This window comes from Protopterus annectens, chromosome 13.part0 (genome assembly GCF_019279795.1).
Source record: "Protopterus annectens isolate FY-2018-M chromosome 13.part0, PAN1.0, whole genome shotgun sequence".
Lineage (NCBI taxonomy): Eukaryota > Metazoa > Chordata > Ceratodontiformes > Protopteridae > Protopterus > Protopterus annectens.
This window is the reverse complement of record NC_056747.1, coordinates 2,100,372-2,122,707: the sequence shown is the minus strand read 5'-3', so window position 1 is coordinate 2,122,707 and position 22,336 is coordinate 2,100,372. Positions and strand designations below refer to the sequence as shown.

At 43.0% G+C, this 22,336-nt stretch overlaps 1 protein-coding gene across 1 annotated transcript in view; it reads right to left on the bottom strand.

Moving 5' to 3' along the window:
• AP3D1 (adaptor related protein complex 3 subunit delta 1) overlaps positions 1-22,336 on the bottom strand; it is a 3,080,434-nt gene that overhangs the window by 2,749,286 nt on the left and 308,812 nt on the right. Inside the window, exon 4 of the mRNA XM_044055492.1 lies at positions 20,770-20,850. Within this exon, the coding sequence (XP_043911427.1) occupies positions 20,770-20,850 (81 nt within the window). The remainder of the gene's footprint in view (positions 1-20,769; positions 20,851-22,336) is intronic.

The following is a 22,336-nucleotide window of genomic DNA, read 5'->3' as shown; positions in this document are numbered from 1 at the left end:
AACCTCTCCACATGAAAAATAATGAAAGGCTCCACTGCCATAAGAGCTTGTAATTCGGAAATCCTTCTAGCTGAAGTGACTGCTAAAAGGAAAGCTGTTTTCCAGCAGAGAAATTTTAAGTCTGCAGTAGCAGTTGGCTCGAAAGGAGGGAGAGTGAGCTTCTCCAATACAAAATTAAGGTCCCAGGCAGGGGTTGGAGCTCTCCTGGGTGGTCTTAAGTTTTTGGCCCCTCTGAGATACTGCTTTAGAAGAGGATGAGAGAAGAGGGGAGGTTCTGAGTTATAATGAGCCAAAATGGCTGAGGCGTGAATTTTTATGGAAGAAAAGGACAGGCCCTTGTGAAGCATCTCAGTGAAGAATTGCAAAATCTGAGGAATGTTGGGCACTGCTGTGCATTGATTCCAGGCACAGAATCTTTTCCATTTGTCAGCATAAGATTTTCTAGTACTAGGTTTTTCTCGCCTTGACATCCATCACAGGTTTGCTGAGGGATGCTAAGGGTGAATTTAGGTGATTAGCCACGCTGCCAGATTCAAAGTTTGGAGCCGAGTCTGCAGAGTTTGGTTGTTCTGCTGAGACAGTAAATAAGGTGTCTGAGGCAGGTGCCACGGTGGAAGGTGTGACGCACTGCTCAGGAGTGGGTACCAGTGTTGGCAAGGCCAGTCTGCAGCAATCAAAATCATTTTTGGTTTGTCCTGTTTGACTTTTCGTAGAGCATTGGAGAGCAGAGGGGGACATAGACTGATAGGTTTTTCTAGCTGAAGGACACAGCATCCACTTTCCAGGCTTTTTTGTGATGAGTTCTTGTGCAAAATTTGTCCAACTGATAGTTCTGGGGTGAGGCAAAAAGATCTATGTCTGGGCTCCCCCATTTGCATGTCAACATGTTGAAAATCTGTGGTTTCAGTTTCCATTCGTGAGGGTCCATGAGATTTCTGCTTAGTTCGTCTGCCAGAGTATTCAGCTTTCCTGGCAGGAATTGAGCTTGTAGTTGTATTTGGTAGGTCAAGGCCGTGTTCCACAATGCCATGGCTAGTCTGCAAAGGGGGTAGGAGTGTGTACCCCCCTGCTTGTTTATGTAGCACATAACCGTGGTGTTGTCAGTCTTTATCAGTAACTGTCCTGGAAGAAGTTAGTCCTTGAAGGCTGTCAGTGCATTCTGTACAGCTAGCATCTCTTTTTGATTGATATAAAGGTGCATCTGATTTGGGCTCCATTTGCCCTGAATGCACTTCCCTGCCAGATGAGACCCCCAAAGCATAGTCTGATGCGTCTGTAGTTAGGGTTTGGGTGGCAGGGGGTGGTGTGAATGACAGTCCCTTATTATGGTGGCAGGCCACTGCCCACCATAGGAACTCTAGTTGCAGGCAAGGTATGATAGGAATCATTGTTTCCAGGCTGACAATGTTGACTCCATAAACTTATTAAGTACCACTGAAGTTTCCTCATATGCAGTCTTGCATATGGAATTAGAAGAATGCAGGAGGCCATGAACCCCAAGGCTTGATGAATTTGTCTTGCATATATATAGACATGCATCAATATAAACTTTACCTTCATCTACAAGCAAATACACCACATAGGTTGTAGAAGATAGAGAAGGAAAGATAAACTTTAGAATGACAGGGGGATGGCGGGAGGGTAACCTGAACTGCAACAGTGAATATACTCGAACATCTACATTTATGTTAAGTGTACACAACTGTACTATGTTCTTTGTGTTTCACTGCTGCAGTCATTACATTTGGGTAGAATCCCAAAGCTATGGTTTGGGAGGCTGGAGCTAAACAGCATTAGGTGCGGCTATAAGGCCCTACAGAACTGCAGTGGCAAAGCCTACCCTGGACTTAGAGTAGAGAGGCAAATGGTAATGCTTTGTAAAGGTGTGAACAGGACTCCAAGTAGCAGCCTCTAGAATGTCTTTGGTTGGTACTCCTCTGAGAAAGGCTGCTGAAGTAGCTGCAGCTCTGGTGGAATGAGACCTAATGCCCTGGAGCACAGGTTTACCATGGTGTAAGTAGCAGAAACAGATGCAGTGGCTTATCCACTTTGAAACTGTCTGCTTTGAAATAGCCTTCCCTTCTGATCCTGCAGCATATGTCACTAGTAATTGCTCAGTTTTTCTTAGAGCTTTAGTCCTGCTCAAGCAGAATCTTAGCTAATTGTGTACGTCCAAGGAATGCAGAATCCTCTCCCCTTTGTTCTGCGGATTTGGATAAAAAGTTGGCAGATGAATTGTTTGGTTAAGAGCCACACTGGAAACCACCTTAGGCATAAAAGTAGGATTTGTCCTCAAAGACACCCTGTCTGGGTAAAATATGATAAAAGGCTCTACAGCCATGAGGGCCTGTAGCTCTGAAACTCTTCTTGCTGAAATAATTGCTAGCAGCAGAGCTCTCTTCCATGGTAAGAACTTTATATCAGCGGTAGCGGCTGGTTCAAAGGGAGGCAGGGTGAGCATTTCCAACACATAATTGAGGCCCCATGCAGGTAATGGTGATCTTCTAGGAGGAATTAGGTTTTTGGCTCCTCTAAGATACTGCTTTAGTAATGTATGAGAAAAGATTGGTGGCTCTGTATTGTAATGAGCCGAAATGGCAGAGGCATGGATTTTGATTGATGAGAAAGATAGGCCTTTGTCAAGCATCTCAGTCAAGTATTGTAATATCAGGAATATGTGTTTTCGCTGTATCAGTTCATTGTGCTTGATTCCAAGCACAGAAACTATTCCATTTGTCCGCATAAGATTTTCTAGTACTAGGCCTTCTGGCTTCCAAAATGACATCCATCACAACTTTACTAAGAGGTGTTGTTTGTATGACTACATGATCAGCCATGCTGCCAGGTTCAGAGTCTGTAGTTGATTGTGCAGGATCCGATTGTTTTGCTGGGACAGTAGTTGTGGTCTTTAGGCAAGGTCCAAGCTGGGTATTGAGACAAGCTCCTTAGGACTGGGTACCAGTATTGGCGGGGCCAGTCCGGGGCAGTTAATATCATCTTTGGTTTCTCTTGTCTGACTTTTAGGAGGACCTTGGATAGAAGAGGCAGAGGAGGAAAGGTGTAAACTGATAGGTTTTTCCAACTGAAGGATAGAGCGTCCACTTTTCATGCTTGTCTGTGATAAGTCCTTGTGCAGAATCTTTTCAATTGATAATTTTGAGGAGAGGCAAAGAGATCTATATCTGGGCTCCCCCATTTCTCTGTTATCATGCTGAAGACTTGTGGATTTAGTTTCCACTCATGAGGATACATAAGGTTTCTGCTTAAATCGTCTGCCAGAGTGTTTTGTTTTCCTAGCAGGAAATTGAGCTTGAAGATGTATTTGGTAGGTCAAAGCTGTGTCCCACAGTGGCATGGCTAATCTGCAAAGGGGGTATGAGTGTGTGCCCCCTTGCTTGTTTATATACCAAATGACTGTGGTGTTGTCCGTCTTTATCAGTAGCTGCCCTGGATGAAGTAAGTCCTTGAAGGCTGTTAGGGCATTTTGAACAGCTAGCATCTCCTTCTGGTTGATATGTAGATACATTTGTTTTGGTGCCCATATGCCCTGAATGCACCTCCTGCCATGTGGGCCCCCCCAGGCATAGTCTGATGTGCCTGTTAAGCTTTGGCTGACAGGGGGTAGAGTGAAGGGCCGTCCCATGTTTTGGAGACAGGCCTTTTGCCCACCACAGAAACTCCTGTTGCAGGCAGGGAATGAGAGGAATCATTGCTTCCAGACTGTGTGATTGTTGACTCCATAAACTTTTTAGGTACCATTGAAGTTTCCTCATATGCAGTCTTGCATATGGAATCAGTAGGATGCAGGATGCCATGAAGCCCAGAGCCTGCAGAATTTGCCTTGCAGAAGACTGGGTTTTTGTTGCCATCAGTTTGAAGTAAGTAGTCAGTTGCCTTTGTCTGGCATGAGGTAAGCCATCTGCGCAGTTGTATGCAAGCTTGCACCCAGGAATGCTATCTTTTGAGAGGGTACCAGTTGTGATTTCTTTTCGTTTATTGTGTAGCCTAGGCATGTTAGAAGCCTTTTCACAAACGCCAGGTGTCGAAGAAGAGTGTCCTTGTTCTCTGCTTGAATGAGACAGTCGTCCAAGTAAGGATATATTTGAATACTTCTTTGTCTGCAAAATGCAATTACTGGTGCCAGACACTTTGTAAAGACCCTGGACGCAGTAGATAAGCCAAAGGGCAGTGCAGAGAATTGGTAATGCATTAAGCCAGCCTTGAATCTGAGGTATCTTCTGCACAACTGTCTTATTGGGACATGCAGGTATGCCTCTTTTAGGTTATAGTCACCAGCCAAGCATTCTTGCCCTGCATGGGCAGAAGCTGCTGCAAAGTCAACATTTTGAATTTTGGAATGTCCAGGTATGTGTTCAAAATCGATAAATCCAGTATTGGCCCCACCAGGCCTTGTCCTTTCTGGGTACCAAGAGCAGTCTTGAATAAAAACCTTGTCCTTTTTCCTGTTCTGGTACTGTCTGAATGGCCCTCATATCCATGAGTGACGTAACCTGTTTCTGTGCCTCTGCCCATTGATTTTTTGGTAGATCTGGCCAACCATCTGTCATTGGCAGAGTGTGGAAATAGAATCTGTATCCCTGTGATACAATGTTTAGTACCCACTTGTCCTGGGTTATTAACTGCCAATTTTGAGCAAAAAGTGCTACTTTTTCCCCCTATGGGTGCTGCCAAAAGATAAGCGTTTGGTGTAGGCAGAGGGAAGTCATTGGGATTGCTTTCTGTAGGTTTGCGCTTCTATCTCCTCCAGATTTGGAGGTGGATGCACCCCATTGCTTTGACCTATGAGTCTTGCGCTTGGTACCTGGAACCCTTAGGACGTCTGAATTTGCCCCTTTGAACTCTGTGTGACAAAGGAAAGGACCAATTTTTTGTAGGCCAGTGTCTACTGAATCTTGGTGGCTACACTTGTAAGAAGTCTTTAACAGTTTGCATAGACTTAGATTTATCTTCCATTTTCTTTAAAACCTCTTCTGCCTTAATACCAAATAGAGAATCATGCTGTAAAGGTGCATCTAGCAATTTAGCTTTAACATGATCAGGCAAACTTTTTCCTTTAACCAGGTATGCCTCCTAATCACAGACCCAGTAACTGCGGCCCTGCAGGAGGCCTCTAAAGAATCAAAACCACACTGCAAAGTATGCTTTCCAACTTGTTCAGCTGCATGCAATAATTCCTGCAATTCTTTATTTTCTGCACATTCTGAAATCAACATTTTCTGTTTCAGCAATCCCATAACATGTTGTTGGTACTTAAGCATATGAAATTGACAGTTTAAGGCCTTGATTGCCAAGGTTGCAGATGTATAAACCTTTTTTCCCCATCTGTCCAGTGCCCTTGAATCTCTGTCAGAGGGGGTAGGATTTTTTGCTGTTGAGGCCTTAACTCCCTTTGGGCCCTGTGAAATAGTTTCAGGATCAGCAGCAGGGTTTCTAAATAAAAATTTGAGAGTCAGGGACCCTGTAATATCTATCAGGCTTACTGGGAGCCGGAGGTAAGGAGTCAGGGGTCAAGCTCGACTCCGAAAACACATCATCCACAATGTCTAAAAATGGGGGAATGGCTAAAGGCTTGTGCTGAGGGAGAAGAAGGAAATCCCAGAGCCTCTCTTTTTTGATTCTCAGAATTCTTAACTCTCCCAGTGAAAATGCTCCCCCAAAGTATGCAGGGTTTCTCCAAATGTATAATCCTCAGGAGGAGAAGCAGATGGAATAGACTCCTCAGCATCAGAATCCTCATAGGGAGGTAGAGATAATTCCTGATCAGAAGAGGAATCAGAAGAAATAGAAACCTGATCTGAAGATTCATAATCAGTGTCTTGCCTAGGCCTCTTATCTGGAGGGGGATGGGTACCTATGATCAAGGTAATAAGGTCTTCAGCCATTTTGATAATCTGTTTTTTAGGCATAGAGGCCTGTGCACGTGGCTCATGTGTCAGTTTTTTAGTTTTAGAAGTTGCTTTTGTCTTTGGTTTTGCAGCTGTCGTCGGTTTGATATACAAATCTGAATACACCCTCAGAAGCCAGTGCCTGCTCAGCGGCTCTGGACCCATCCAAGGGAAATACATCCATCGGTCCAATACCTTGAGTATCTTGCGGCATGCCGGACTCCACATGGGTGTCGGTAGAGGCCTGCGACTCGAAGGTAACTGGTATCAGGGGCTGCAAAAGCACCTCACTGAGTACCGGCGACTGGCTTAGGAGAAGCTTTGTCGTCGGTTTTGGATCTTGACTGCCTTTCTCTGTCCTTTTCTTTGCGTTTTTTATTTACTCCGGTAGTCGGATTGCTATCCGACGACATTTCTGGGTAGTTAAATCTGTTTCCAAAATACTTTGATGGAAAAATATACAGACGCTTAATAGTGCGTTGGTTAAATCTAGCACAAAACTGACAGCCAGGCACGTTGTGATCAGGGCCTAGGCAAGGAATACAGTATAAATGGAAATCGTCATGACGTATTTGCTTCCCACAAGTAATACAATTATTGACTTTTTCTGACATCGGTAAAAAGCAAGAAAAAAGTTTCCGCAATGGGGTACTCAGCTTTAGTGAAGACTTCTGAAACTCAAACTCGAATATTTCAGTAGTTGGCCGACCGGCACTTACGAAATGCTTCGGTTTCGGGCACTGCGCGGCAAGAAAGACTTAAGAAAATGGCGTTGGCTGCATGTTTTATACCCCTGGCGTCATGGAAGAGAAGACAGCAACTGACGCAGGACCCAAGACTTTGGAATTCAGGCCGACTGAGGGCAACCTGCCAGCAGATTACCCAAATGTAATGAATGCAACAGTGAAACACGAAGAACATCTGTCAGTTTAAGGTCCTAGTGGCCAAAGTAGCAGAAGTGTATACCTTCTTACCCCACCTGTCCAGGGTCCTGGAATCTCTACCGGAGGGGACAGGGTTTTTGGCAGTAGTAACCTTAATGCCTTTGGGTCCCTGTAAAATGGTCTCTGGGTCCGCAGTAGGATTCTTAAAGAGGAACTTGTGAGAGTCAGGTACTCTGCAATACCTGTCAGGTTTCCTGGGAGCTGGAGGCAGAGTCTGGGGCCAGGCTAGATTTCAAGAAGGCATCATCTACAATATCCAGTACAGGAGGGACAGCTAAAAGCCTGTGTTGAGGTAGGAGTAAGAATTCCCTAAGCCTCTTTTTGGAGTCAGAGTAATCCTGGCTTTCCCAGCGGAAATGCTCCCTAAGTGTGCAAAGTTTCACCAAAAGAGAAATCTTCTGCCGGGGAAGCAGAAGGTATGGAGTTCTCTGCATCAGAATCCTCATAAGTAGATAAGGGCAAATCCTGGTCATCAGAAGTAACAGAAATTTCAGAATCCTGATCAGAAGAATCAGAAGGAAAATCAGTTCTAGGTCTCTTAGAGGGAGAAGGCTGGCTTTCCCTAATTAGAATAATAAGGTCTTCAGCCATTCTTATCATTTGTTTTTTAGGCATATGGGCCTGACCATGCGGTTTGGACGTCTGTTTTCTAGGCGTGGATCGAGTTTTAGGCCTTGAAGAACAAGATGGCGTCGGTTTGATATGCAAGTCAGTAAGCCTGAATACACCCTCAGAAGCCGGTGCCTGCACAGCAGCTCCATACTCATCCAAGGTAGAGACATCTGCAGGTTCCATAGTCGAAGTATTTCACGGCATACCGGACTCTGAATGTGTCTCAGTAGAGGCCTGCGAATCTGAAGTAGCGGGTATCAGGGGCTGCAAAAGCGCCTCAATGAGTACTGGCGAACTGGCGTCTAGCTTAACGGAAGCATCGTCGGCAGCTTTGGACCTATGCAGCCTATCTCTGTCTTTATCTGTATGTTTTTTCAGAATGCCGGTAGTCGGATGGCTTACCGAAGCCATTTCTGGATAATTAAACAGAGTACCGAAATAGTTTGATGCAAAAATGAACAGACGACGAATAGTTCGAGGATTGAATAAGGCACAAAACCGACAGTAAGGAACATCGTGGTCTGGGCCTAAGCAAAGAATGCAATACAAATGAGGTATTTGCTTTCCACAAGTAATACAATTGTTAACTTTTACTGACGTCGGTTTACAGCAAGAAAAAGGATCCCCGATGGGGTACTTAGCTTTTTTGAAGACTTTGGTTCCGAAACTCGAAAACGACCGGCACTTGCGAACTGCTTCTGCTTCGGGCACTGGATGGCAAGAAAGACTGATGTAATGGCGTCGGCTGCATGCTTTATACCCCTGACTACCTGACATCATGGAAGAAGAGACAGCAAACGATGCAGAACCCAAGAATTTGATAATCAGGCCGGCTGAGGGCTACCTGCAAGCAGATAACCCAAATGTAATGATTGCAACAGTGAAACACGAAGAACATCGTTCTATTCTCTATGATACATACCTTGGGCCCTCCCGGGTACGTTCTCTCTCTGTGATCTGTACTTTGGGCACTCCTGAGCACAGTCTAGTCTCTGTGATAAATAACCTGAGCTCTCCCAAGCACGTTCTATGCTCTGTGATACATTAGAACGTTCTATTCTCTGTGATACATACCTTGGGCCCTCCCAAGCATGTTCCATACTCTGTGATACATACCTTGGGCCCTCCCGACCATGTTCTTATGTCTGTGATACACACCTTGGGTAATTCTATGGTATTCTTAACCCCACTACTCCTATCGCACATCACCATCATCCCCAAAGGCTAAATGTCAACACACAGCCACAACCGTCAAAGTGCAGCCCATTACCTACACAACCACAACAGTCTATACACAACACGTTACCTACTTACTCCAGCCTTTTCAACTCTGACATAATGATTTAAGGACTCATCACAACCTTACCATATGTATACTAAAGCAACAACACAAAGTACGGCAAAAACATAAACCAGCTTCATTACAGTTCCTACCGACAGCAAAAAAAAATAAATAAATCCTTAAATATGAAAAAATACATTCAAACCCTGGTGTTACACTGTGCACTAACTCAATGACTTCTACAAATGTTATCACGTCAGCTCTCACAACAACTTAAGTCAGGCCTCAAAATAATTAACCTACATCTCTGCGTCAGCAGCAAACCTGTGGCACTCGAGCCTGGATTTACAGTAATAACCCACACATGCTAATAAATGCAAAAACACTTTTAAACCACGTTATTTATTTATTTATTTATTTATTTATTTATTTATTTGTTTATTTATTTGTTTGCCTTTGATTACCGAGGAAGTTGAACTGGGCAAAGGCCCTTTTCAGCAGAGGTTCAGGGAGAACAGCTCCACATACATACATCTGCACGTGGTTAACATTAAACTGTTCTATATAACATTAATGACTACGTAACAGCTGATTACTAGGTCGAATACAGTATGCGATATTTGCAGCAGGTTACTCTCAAACACAAATATAAAATGCAGCACATTCAGCAGGTTCACCTCGCATATAAATAAAACATTCAGCATTAAACTTTAAACATAGATGTGACATATTATGTTATCCAACATAACTGGATGCTACTTCCCACCTGGCCAAAACATCCCTCCACTAGAAAACCTCCTCAGCTGGTCTACCCACCATCTCCCCCAAGAAACTATCATCTTAGGTGATTTCAATATTGACTGGCAATCCTGTTTTGGCAACAATCCAACCCATCATGTACACCTTCATGGCTTCACCCAACTAGTCCAGTCACCAACAAGGATAAATAAAAACTACAGCAAGCACACTACCCTGGATTGGATACTAGTCAATAAGAGCCCCCAGTCATATATAACAGGCTGCTTATCAGATAGCCTCAGTGATCACTCCCCAACATTCCTACTCAAAAAATACCTGTACCAAGCTAAACCTGTCATCTATCGTCAAATACGTAAAAAATAAACTTTAACCCACTCACATTCATCTCATCCCTCAAAGAATGTAACTGGCATGCTCTAAAGTACCTCAGTCTAGATGACGCACTTGAATTTTTTAATACTGCCTTCCTGAACATCCTTAATTACCATGCCCCATAAGATTTTCCAAAACCAAAGCACAACCCTCCCCATGGCTACAGAAAACCACTAAGTCAGAAATGAAAAACAGGGATAAAGCCTGGGAGCACTGGCGCAAAACCCCCGCAGCTAGACAGAAATTCCTAGAACTACGCAATAGAGTCAAAAAGCTAATAAAACAGGACAAATTCCAATACTACCAGTCTGCCCTAGACTCCTCACAACACAGCCCCAAACAATTCTGGTCCTCCATAAATGCCATCCTCCACCCAGGTAAAGTCAGTACCCCTCCTCCTAGCATCCCTCACTCCTCAGAAAATATTGCTACCTCATTCAACACACACTTCACCCAAACCATACTATCACTAGCTAAACAACACAACCCCCCTCCCCCTCCAACTAGTAATCTCCCCACTGCCTTCTCTTTTTCTCCTGTACCTACCTCCAACATAAACAAAACTCTTAACTAAACTTAAACCCACCAAATTAGCAGCAGACAATCTCCAAAGTGAATACCTACAAATCGCAGCTGATGCTCTGGTCTACCCAGTATCCATCTTGATTATCCGATCTCTGTCGGAAAGTTACGTTCCCACTTTGTGGAAAGTCTCACATATAATTCCCCTCCACAAAGGCGGACCCTCTGCAGAACTAACCAATTACCGCCCCATAGCTATTCTCTCTCCACTCTCCAAAATACTAGAGAGATGCATACACTCTCAGGTCTCGCACTACCTCCTTACTAACAACCTCCTTTCCAGTACTCAGCATGGTTTCCGACCAAACCATAGCACCACCACTGCCTTACTCTCCTTTACTAACACTATCCTTCAGCATAAAACAATGGCTATCTCTCCTCTGCTACTTTCCTAGACCTATCTAAAGCATTTGACATGGTCCCACACAAACAACTTATCTCTGTCCTCAATAACCTATCCTTCTCACAATCAGTCACCAACTGGTTTCAGAGTTACCTGTCTGACCACCAACAATCCGTTGTATGGCAGAATGACATATCTCCCCAACTACCTGTCTCCATAGGGGGTCCCCAAGGATCCATCCTTGGACCCCTACATTTCTCTGTTTACACCAATAATCTAGCCTCTGCCACCAAACATGGCACACTCATCCAATACGCAGATGACTCAACCATCATCTGCTCAGCCCAGTCCCTACCCAAACTGCAAAAAGTCTCACAGGAAGCCTTTTCCTCTGTTGAAACATGGTTATCCGATGCCCAATTAATACTCAACCCAAACAAAACTAAACTACTCATCTTCCAACCCACCAAACATACTCAAAACAATTCTCACTTTAACATCACAGCAAAGGACAACACCACTATATACCCAACTGAACACACCAAATTGCTAGGAGTGGAAATAGACAATAAACTAAAATTTGACATTCACATATCCATGACCATAAAAAAAGTCCACAAAAAACTAGGAGCATTATACAGAAATAAACAATTTCTCACCAAAGCAGCAAAGATTTCAATAGCAAATTCCCACCTTACCTCCACCCTACTTTATGCCTCTCCAGTATATACCAACCTAAGACAATGTGATCTAAACAAGCTAGAGACCTGCTACAACAAAATCGCCAAATTCGCCACAGGGTCATCCTACCGTAGTCACCACTGCCTCTCACTTGCTGAACTGGGCTGGCTTGAACTCCCTCACCTCCTTCAGTGGTATCAACTCTCACTCGCCCACAAACTAGTAAACCATCCACTAAATGTCCCATCCCTCCAGAATCTACTCCAACCCTATCGCACCACCAGACCACTAAGATCCAGCAACAAAAATCACTTGCAGATCACTAAAGCCAATAACTCTGCTGGTGAAGCACTATTCTCTTGCGCCATAGCCAAATTATGGAACTCACTCCCACCCACAATTACCTCCGTACCATCATGCACCAACTTCAAAACTTTATTAAAAGCGCACCTAAAAACATGCTGGCTATGCCCTTGCAACTCCCACTCTAATATCATCCACCCCATCCAACTACTACATTTCTTTCACCTCCACTAACTACCTTGATGATAGCAAGCTCAGATGCTCATAAGCCTAGTACTTATTATACAGCAGGAACTTCTCATTGTTACATTTGTTAATGCCTGTTATGTACTTCACAGATAAAGATTCTAGTTGTCTACTGATGTACTATGTTCTTCATCTGTAAATATGTTGTAAGTAATTTCTATGTTAAATTGTTAATCGCTATGTAATCCAATGTAACTAATGTCTGTTTATTTTACTGTGGAGCTTTTCTCCCCGGGCCTCCGCTGAAAATAGACCCACGTCCAGTCGGACACTCCCGGTCAACAAATTTAAATAAATAAATAAATGAATGAATGAATAAATATTAGGTGGAAGTATGTTTTATCCAAACAGAAATCACTTGAGAGATGAAACAAGGAGATTCCTATATGAAAAGATGCGAGAATATTGTGATACTCTATCTGACTGCATAAAAAGTGGCTTAGCAATGGGGCTGCTACCATGGTATCTTAGTTGTATTGACTTGAAAAATTAAAGACGGCATAAGAATAAAAATAAGGAGGAGTCCTGGCAATGGGTCTAAGTACTGGATCATTTTTAAAACAGATTTCTTGGAATCCGCTTCCACAGTTTAACATACACATAGACGCTCACCATTACGATGATTGGACGTTTGAGTGAGTGCTAAGCTTTGGTTTAGTCAGCACAGCTCTCTGTGGGATGCGCACCAATTTAATAACCTATCAGGGCATCTGTATGGGTACAGACAATGTTCATAAGTACTTACTAGACTACTGATCCTTAAAGATCATGAGCTCAGCCTTATATTCCCATGGTAGTTTTTAACTCATATTTTGGATGCCAATGACCAAGAGGCAGGCAGAACACTGCAATACTGGGACACTTGGTGGATGCACCTACCCATGAGTGACAGAGGTGCTATACTGGAGGTGAATCTGCAGTTATCCAGCCACTCATCAGAATCACATCTGAACAGAGTAAAAGCAGTACTCTGCTTTACATGAAGTGGAAGACTGTTCATAGAACAGGTAGTCCACATGATACACAACTCCCCCACCAAAAACATTCTATTTTCTGAAAACTATACCTATCCCTCCCCCAACACGTTCTACTCTCTGCGATGCATACCTATCCCTACACCAAGCACATTATATTCTCAGCAATGCATATTAATCCCTCCCCAGCACCTTCTACTCTCTGCAATACAGACCGATGACTCACGAACATGTTCTGTTCTCAGCAATGCATACCTATCCATCCCAAACACGTTCGACTCTCTGCAATGCATACCTATCCCTCCCCAACATGCTGTATTCTCTACGACGCATATCTATCCCTCCCCAACACATTCTGTTCTCTGCGATGCATACCTATCCCTTCTCATCATGTTCTACTGATATTGCAAGAGAGTGTCAGATTCCTTGAGGGAGTGTTCCCACTATCACTGGACTTGCAAATGTATAATACGCTTAAGCATGATAAGGTCCATTGAGGTTCTATACGAGACAAAGGTCGACTACTAATAGACTGTATGGTAGAGCGGAGAAGGACAAGGCTGTGAGACAGTCTCCACAGTTTTTGTGATTTAGGCTCTTGATTTTCTTAGTAAGAAACAGTTGCAGTCACTTCAGAGGATACAAGTGACTGGAGAGGAACAAACGGCTATATGACGCATTACATTCAATGACCAGCCTGATGACAGCAGACTAAGTAGAATGACTACGCCCCCAGTAGAATGACTACATCCCTGCACCTGAAGTCTGTACCTTTACACATGAGCTTTGCAATGCTAAAGGTAGTGAATATGTGGCGATCAAAGGATGCTTCACTGCAATTAGTTTCACAGAGGTCTTCGCCAATGCCATCACAGCAGAGAAATAGGAATGTGCCCTTCTTTTGGGTGTGCACTCCTGGGGAGACCAATGCTTTCTTTAGACTTTTCCGCAGGGTGAATCAGGCAAAATGCATACAGGGATACATGTTGTGCTCTGGGCTGAGGCAAAATAAACCCAAATGGGAAGCCTTTCGGGGGAATATTCTTCTCACACACAAAACAACAATTTACTTCCCAAAAACTTATGAATCAAAACTAGAATCAGATTAGCGATATCAGTAGCAACAAAAAGTGGGCTACTCATTTGGCTCCCAGAAGTAGGTCGACCAATGCGCTGACAGCACTGTGGAACATAAAGCCATGCAATACTGTATGTTGAGAAACATAAGAAAATAGCATTGGCTGATGCATGTATAATACCAGAAATGTCTCTGTCCTGATAAGAGAGTCTCAGACAAAGCCCTGGAGGAAGGTAAAGCTTTGGAAGTTTGACCGGTCCATCAGGCTACCTGCATGCATGATATTCCACATGCCAGGAGCACAGCAGTCAACACTTGAATGAATATCATACAAAATTCCTAATGGCAATAAGGATAATGATACTTGTACCACCCACGTGCTCGACTATAGAATGTCAATAAGGATAATGATACTTATACCACCCACGTGCTCCTGACTATAGAATGGCAATAAGCATAATTATACTTGTACCACCCACGTGCGCGACTATAGAATGGCAATAAGGATAATGATACTTGTACCACCCACGTGCTCGACTATAGAATGGCAATAAGGATAATGATACTTATACCACCCACGTGCTCCTGACTATAGAATGGCAATAAGGATAATGATACTTGTACCACCCACGTGCTCCTGACTATAGAATGGCAATAAGGATAATGATCCTTATACCACCCACGTGCTCCTGACTACAGAATGGCAATAAGGATAATGATACTTGTACCACCCACGTGCTCCTGACTATAGAATGGCAATAAGGATAATGATACTTATACCACCCACGTGCGCGACTATAGAATGGCAATAAGGATAATGATACTTGTGCCACCCACGTGCTCGACTATAGAATGGCAATAAGGATAATGATACTTATACCACCCACGTGCGCGACTATAGAATGGCAATAAGGATAATGATACTTGTACCACCCACGTGCGCGACTATAGAATGGCAATAAGGATAATGATACTTGTACCACCCACGTGCTCCTGACTATAGAATGGCAATAAGGATAATGATACTTGTACCACCCACGTGCTCGACTATAGAATGGCAATAAGGAGAATGATACTTATACCACCCACGTGTGCGACTATAGAATGGCAATAAGGATAATGATACTTATACCACCCACGTGCTCGACTATAGAATGGCAATAAGGATAATGATACTTATACCACCCACGTGCGCGACTATAGAATGGCAATAAGGATAATGATACTTATACCACCCACGTGCTCGACTACAGAATGGCAATAAGGATAATGATACTTATACCACCCACGTACTCCTGACTATAGAATGGCAATAAGGATAATGACACTTATACCACCCACGTGCTCGACTACAGAATGGCAATAAGGATAATGATACTTATACCACCCACGTGCTCGACTACAGAATGGCAATAAGGATAATGATACTTATACCACCCACGTGCGCGACTATAGAATGGCAATAAGGATAATGATACTTATACCACCCACGCGACTATAGAATGGCAATAAGGATAATGATACTTATACCACCCACGTGCGCGACTATAGAATGGCAATAAGGATAATGATACTTATACCACCCACGTGCGCGACTATAGAATGGCAATAAGGATAATGATACTTATACCACCCACGTGCGCGACTATAGAATGGCAATAAGGATAATGATACTTATACCACCCACGTGCTCCTGACTTTAGAATGGCAATAAGGATAATGATACTTATACCACCCACGTGCGCGACTATAGAATGGCAATAAGGATAATGATACTTATACCACCCACGTGCTCGACTATAGAATGGCAATAAGGATAATGATACTTATACCACCCACGTGCTCGACTATAGAATGGCAATAAGGATAATGATACTTGTACCACCCACGTGCTCGACTATAGAATGGCAATAAGGATAATGATACTTGTACCACCCATGTGCTCCTGACTATAGAATGGCAATAAGGATAATGATACTTGTACCACCCACGTGCTCGACTATAGAATGGCAATAAGGATAATGATACTTAAACCACCCACGTGCTCGACTATAGAATGGCAATAAGGATAATGATACTTGTACCACCCACGTGCTCGACTATAGAATGGCAATAAGGATAATGATACTTATACCACCCATGTGCTCCTGACTATAGAATGGCAATAAGGATAATGATACTTGTACCACCCACGTGCTCGACTATAGAATGGCAATAAGGATAATGATACTTATACCACCCACATGCTCGATTATGGAATGGCAATAAGGATAATGATACTTATACCACCCACGTGCTCGACTATAGAATGGCAATAAGGATAATGATACTTATACCACCCACGTGCTCGACTATAGAATGGCAATAAGGATAATGATACTTATACCAGCCACGTGCTCGACTATAGAATGGTAATAAGGATAATGATACCTATACCACCCACGTGCTCCTGACTATAGAATGGCAATAAGGATAATGATACTTGTACCACCCACGTGCTCGACTATAGAATGGCAATAAGGATAATGATACTTATACCACCCACATGCGCGACTATAGAATGGCAATAAGGATAATGATACTTATACCACTCACGTGCTCGACTATAGAATGGCAATAAGGATAATGATACTTATACCACCCACGTGCTCCTGACTATAGAATGGCAATAAGGATAATGATACTTATACCACCCACATGCTCGATTATAGAATGGCAATAAGGATAATGATACTTATACCACCCACGTGCTCCTGACTATAGAATGGCAATAAGGATAATGATACTTATACCACCCACATGCTCGACTATAGAATGGCAATAAGGATAATGATACTTATACCACCCACGTGCGCGACTATAGAATGGCAATAAGGATAATGATACTTATACCACCCACGTGTTCCTGACTATAGAATGGCAATAAGGATAATGATACTTATACAACCCATGTGCTCGATTATAGAATGGCAATAAGGATAATGATACTTATACCACCCACGTGCTCCTGACTATAGAATGGCAATAAGGATAATGATACTTATACCACCCACGTGCTCGACTATAGAATGGCAATAAGGATAATGATACTTATACCACCCACGTGCTCGACTATAGAATGGCAATAAGGATAATGATACTTATACCACCCACGTGCTCAACTATAGAAAGGCAATAAGGATAATGATACTTATACCACCCACGTGCTCCTGACTATAGAATGGCAATAAGGATAATGATACTTATACCACCCACGTGCTCGATTATGGAATGGCAATAAGGATAATGATACTTATACCACCCACGTGCTCCTGACTATAGAATGGCAATAAGGATAATGATACTTATACCACCCACGTGCTCGACTATAGAATGGCAATAAGGATAATGATACTTATACCACCCACGTGCTCGACTATAGAATGGCAATAAGGATAATGATACTTATACCACCCACATGCTCGACTATAGAATGGCAAAAAGGATAATGATACTTATACCACCCACGTGCTCGACTATAGAATGGCAATAAGGATAATGATACTTATACCACCCACGTGCTCGACTATAGAATGGCAATAAGGATAATGATACTTATACCACCCACGTGCTCGACTATAGAATGGCAATAAGGATAATGATAGTTATACCACCCACGTGCTCGACTATAGAATGGCAATAAGGATAATGATACTTATACCACCCACGTGCTCCTGACTATAGAATGGCAATAAGGATAATGATACTTATACCACCCACGTGCTCGACTATAGAATGGCAATAAGGATAATGTTACTTATACCACCCACGTGCTCCTGACTATAGAATGGCAATAAGGATAATGATACTTATACCACCCACATGCTCCTGACTATAGAATGGCAATAAGGATAATGATACTTATTCCACCCACGTGCGCGACTATAGAATGGCAATAAGGATAATGATACTTATACCACCCACGTGCGCGACTATAGAATGGCAATAAGGATAATGATACTTATTCCACCCACGTGCATGACTATAGAATGGCAATAAGGATCATGATACTTATACCACCCACGTGCTCGACTATAGAATGGCAATAAGGATAATGATACTTATACCACCCACGTGCTCGACTACAGAATGACAATAAGGATAATGATACTTATACCACCCACGTGTTCGACTATAGAATGGCAATAAGGATAATGATACTTATACCACCCACGTGCTCCTGACAATAGAATGGCAATAAGGATAATGATACTTATATCACCCACGTGCATGACTATAGAATGGCAATAAGGATCATGATACTTATACCACCCACGTGCTCGACTATAGAATGGCAATAAGGATAATGATACTTATACCACCCACGTGCTCGACTACAGAATGACAATAAGGATAATGATACTTATACCACCCACGTGTTCGACTATAGAATAGCAATAAGGATAATGATACTTATACCACCCACGTGCTCCTGACTATAGAATGGCAATAAGGATAATGACACTTATACCACCCACGTGCTCGACTACAGAATGGCAATAAGGATAATGATACTTATACCACCCACGTGCACGACTATAGAATGGCAATAAGGATAATGATACTTACACCACCCACGTGCTCGACTATAGAATGGCAATAAGGATAATGATACTTATACTACCCACGTCCTCGACTATAGAATGGCAATATGGATAATGATACTTATACCACCCACGTGCTCGACTATAGAATGGCAATAAGGATAATGATACTTATACCACACACGTGCTCCTGACTATAGAATGGCAATAAGGATAATGATACTTATACCACCCACGTGCTCCTGACTATAGAATGGCAATAAGGATAATGATACTTATACCACCCACGTGCTCCTGACTATAGAATGGCAATAAGGATAATGATACTTATACCACCCACGTGTGCGACTATAGAATGGCAATAAGGATAATGATACTTATACCATCCACGTGCGCGACTACAGAATGGCAATAAGGATAATGATACTTATACCACCCACGTGCTCCTGACTATAGAATGGCAATAAGGATAATGATACTTATACCACCCACGTGCGCGACTATAGAATGGCAATAAGGATAATGATACTTATGCCACCCACGTGCTCCTGACTATAGAATGGCAATAAGGATAATGATACTTATAGCACCCACGTGCTCGACTATAGAATGGCAATAAGGATAATGATACTTATACCACCCACGTGCGCGACTATAGAATGGCAATAAGGATAATGATACTTATACCACCCACGTGCTACTGACTATAGAATGGCAATAAGGATAATGATACTTATACCACCCATGTGCTCCTGACTATAGAATGGCAATAAGGATAATGATACTTATACCACCCACGTGCTCGACTATAGAATGGCAATAAGGATAATGATACTTATACCACCCATGTCCTCGACTATAGAATGGCAATAAGGATAATGATACTTATACCACCCACGTGTTCGACTACAGAATGGCAATAAGGATAATGATACTTATACCACCCACGTGCTCGACTATAGAATGGCAATAAGGATAATGATACTTATACCACCCACGTGCTCCTGACTATAGAATGGCAATAAGGATAATGATACTTATACCACCCACGTGCTCCTGACTATAGAATGGCAATAAGGATAATGATACTTATACCACCCACGTGCTCCTGACTATAGAATGGCAATAAGGATAATGATCCTTATACCACCCACGTGCTCGACTATAGAATGGCAATAAGGATAATGATACTTATACCACCCACGTGCTCGACTATAGAATGGCAATAAGGATAATGATACTTATACCACCCACGTGCGCGACTATAGAATGGCAATAAGGATAATGATACTTATACCACCCACATGCTCCTGACTATAGAATGGCAATAAGGATAATGATACTTATACCACCCACGTGCGCGACTATAGAATGGCAATAAGGATAATGATACTTGTACCACCCACGTGCTCGACTATAGAATGGCAATAAGGATAATGATACTTGTACCACCCACGTGCTCGACTATAAAATGGCAATAAGGATAATGATACTTATACCACCCACATGCTCAACTATAGAATGGCAATAAGGATAATGATACTTATACCACCCACGTGCGCGACTATAGAATGGCAATAAGGATAATGATACTTATACCACCCACGTGCTCAACTATAGAGTCCTTTCTTTGTAAGATTACTTTGTGTTCTGCACCCCAGGTCGCAACTAAAAATGCACCATGCACAGGCAAAGTAACACAATTAAGGAAGTGTAGTAAGTAAACTCTCTTTGGTGGGGGACGGTACAACAATTCAGCTCCGAGAAAGAGGTGGTCTGTACTCTAAATGTAAGCAAGAACAAAAAGGACAGTGAACTAATCCTTCAGATGCTTAGGAAGTGCAGTCTGCACTTGCTCAACTTCTGCACAGACGTGCATTTCAGTAAGTGACAGAAGAACCCATGGCAGACTGTTCAACAATACATTATTTATCAGGCAGTTCCAAACCACAAACCAGTACTGCTCCTCTCAGTTTTTTCAGATAATCAGTGTGGACTAACCTACTTAACCCGGTTACCAAATAATACATAAAATAGATGACTCTAATAAAGCAAAGTACAGTCACTGAGCGTCAGAAACTAATATGGGTGCATCTTCACATACCTTCCGTATCTGATTGGTTGTGAGCATAATTACATCTGTTCCTTCATGGAAACACTGGGATGCAGCAAGGTAGCCAATTCTCTGTAAGAAAGAATGAATTACTCAAAGATTTTTTCAGATGTAGAACACACAGCATTGTGCATTATAAGCAATGAATTCGACAGTAACTGTACAATGGTGCTTTTAGTTCAGAAGTTAACAGTTACGGGAAAAAAACAACTCTAGGAAGTGAAACAAAGTCATTACCTGAAAGAACTCTCAAAGTATCCAACACTATAGGTATAGAAACAGAAAAGTACAGTTGTGTACCTACCATAAATGTAGATGTTCGAGAGTATTCACTGTTGTTGTCATTACACTTGGGTTATCCTGCTGGCAGGCTACCCACAGTCGACCCGAATTCCAATGTCCTGATCCAGCGTCGGTTGCTGTCGCCTCTTCACTGATGTCAGTGCGCCAGGTGTATAAAAGACGCAGCCAAAGTACAGTTTTGTACCTACCATAAATGTAGATGTTCGAGTGCTAATACAGCTGCAGTCATAACAGATGGGTTATCCTGCCATCAGGCGGGTCCTCGGTCGGCCGAATTCCAAAGTCTAGGTCCGGCGTCAGATGTCGTCCGCCCGACGCTTAATAGTGCGTTTATTGAAAGTAGCACAAAAGCGACAGCCCGAGACGTCGTGGTCTGGGCCTAAACAAGGTATGCAGAGGGAATGGAAATCCTTATGCGGTATTTGCTTCCCACAAGAAATACAATTGTTAACTTTGTCTGACATCGGTCTGAGGCAAGAAAAGTTTCCCCAACGGGGTACTTAGCTTTAAAGATGACTTCGGTTTCCAATTTTTCGTAAATTCAGGAGCTGGCCGACCGGCACTTGCAAACTGCTTCTGCTTCGGGCACCGCGCGGCAAAAAACACTGAAGAAAATGGCGTCGGCTGTGTCTTACATACCCCTGTCGCACTGACGTCAGGAAAGAAAGCGACAGCAACCGACGCCAGACCTAGACTTTGGAATTCGGCCGACCGAGGACCCGCCTGACGGCAGAGAACCCATCTGTGATTACTGCAGATGTATGCACGATGAACATCAAAGTCATTACCTCCAAGAACTCTCAAAGTATCCAACACTATAGGTATAGAAACAGAAAAGTACAGTTGTGTACCTACCATAAATGTAGATGTTCGAGAGTATTCACTGTTGCAGTCATTGCACTTGGGTTACCCTGCTGGCAGGCTACCCACAGTCGACCCGAATTCCAAAGTCCTAATCCAGCGCCGGTTGCTGTTGCTTCTTCCCTGATGTCAGTGCGCCAGGGGTATAAAAGATGCAGCCAAAGTACAGTTTTGTACCTACCATAAATGTAGATGTTAGAGTGCTAATACAGCTGCAGTCATAACAGATGGGTTATCCTGCAGTCAGGCGAGTCCTCGGTCGGCCGAATTCCAAAGTCTAGGTCCGGCGTCGGATGTCGTCGCTTCTTCCCGGACGTCAGTGCGGCAGGGGTATAAAAGAACCAGCCAACGCCATTTTCTTCAGTTTTTCTTGCCCCAGATGTCAGGTGCCCCC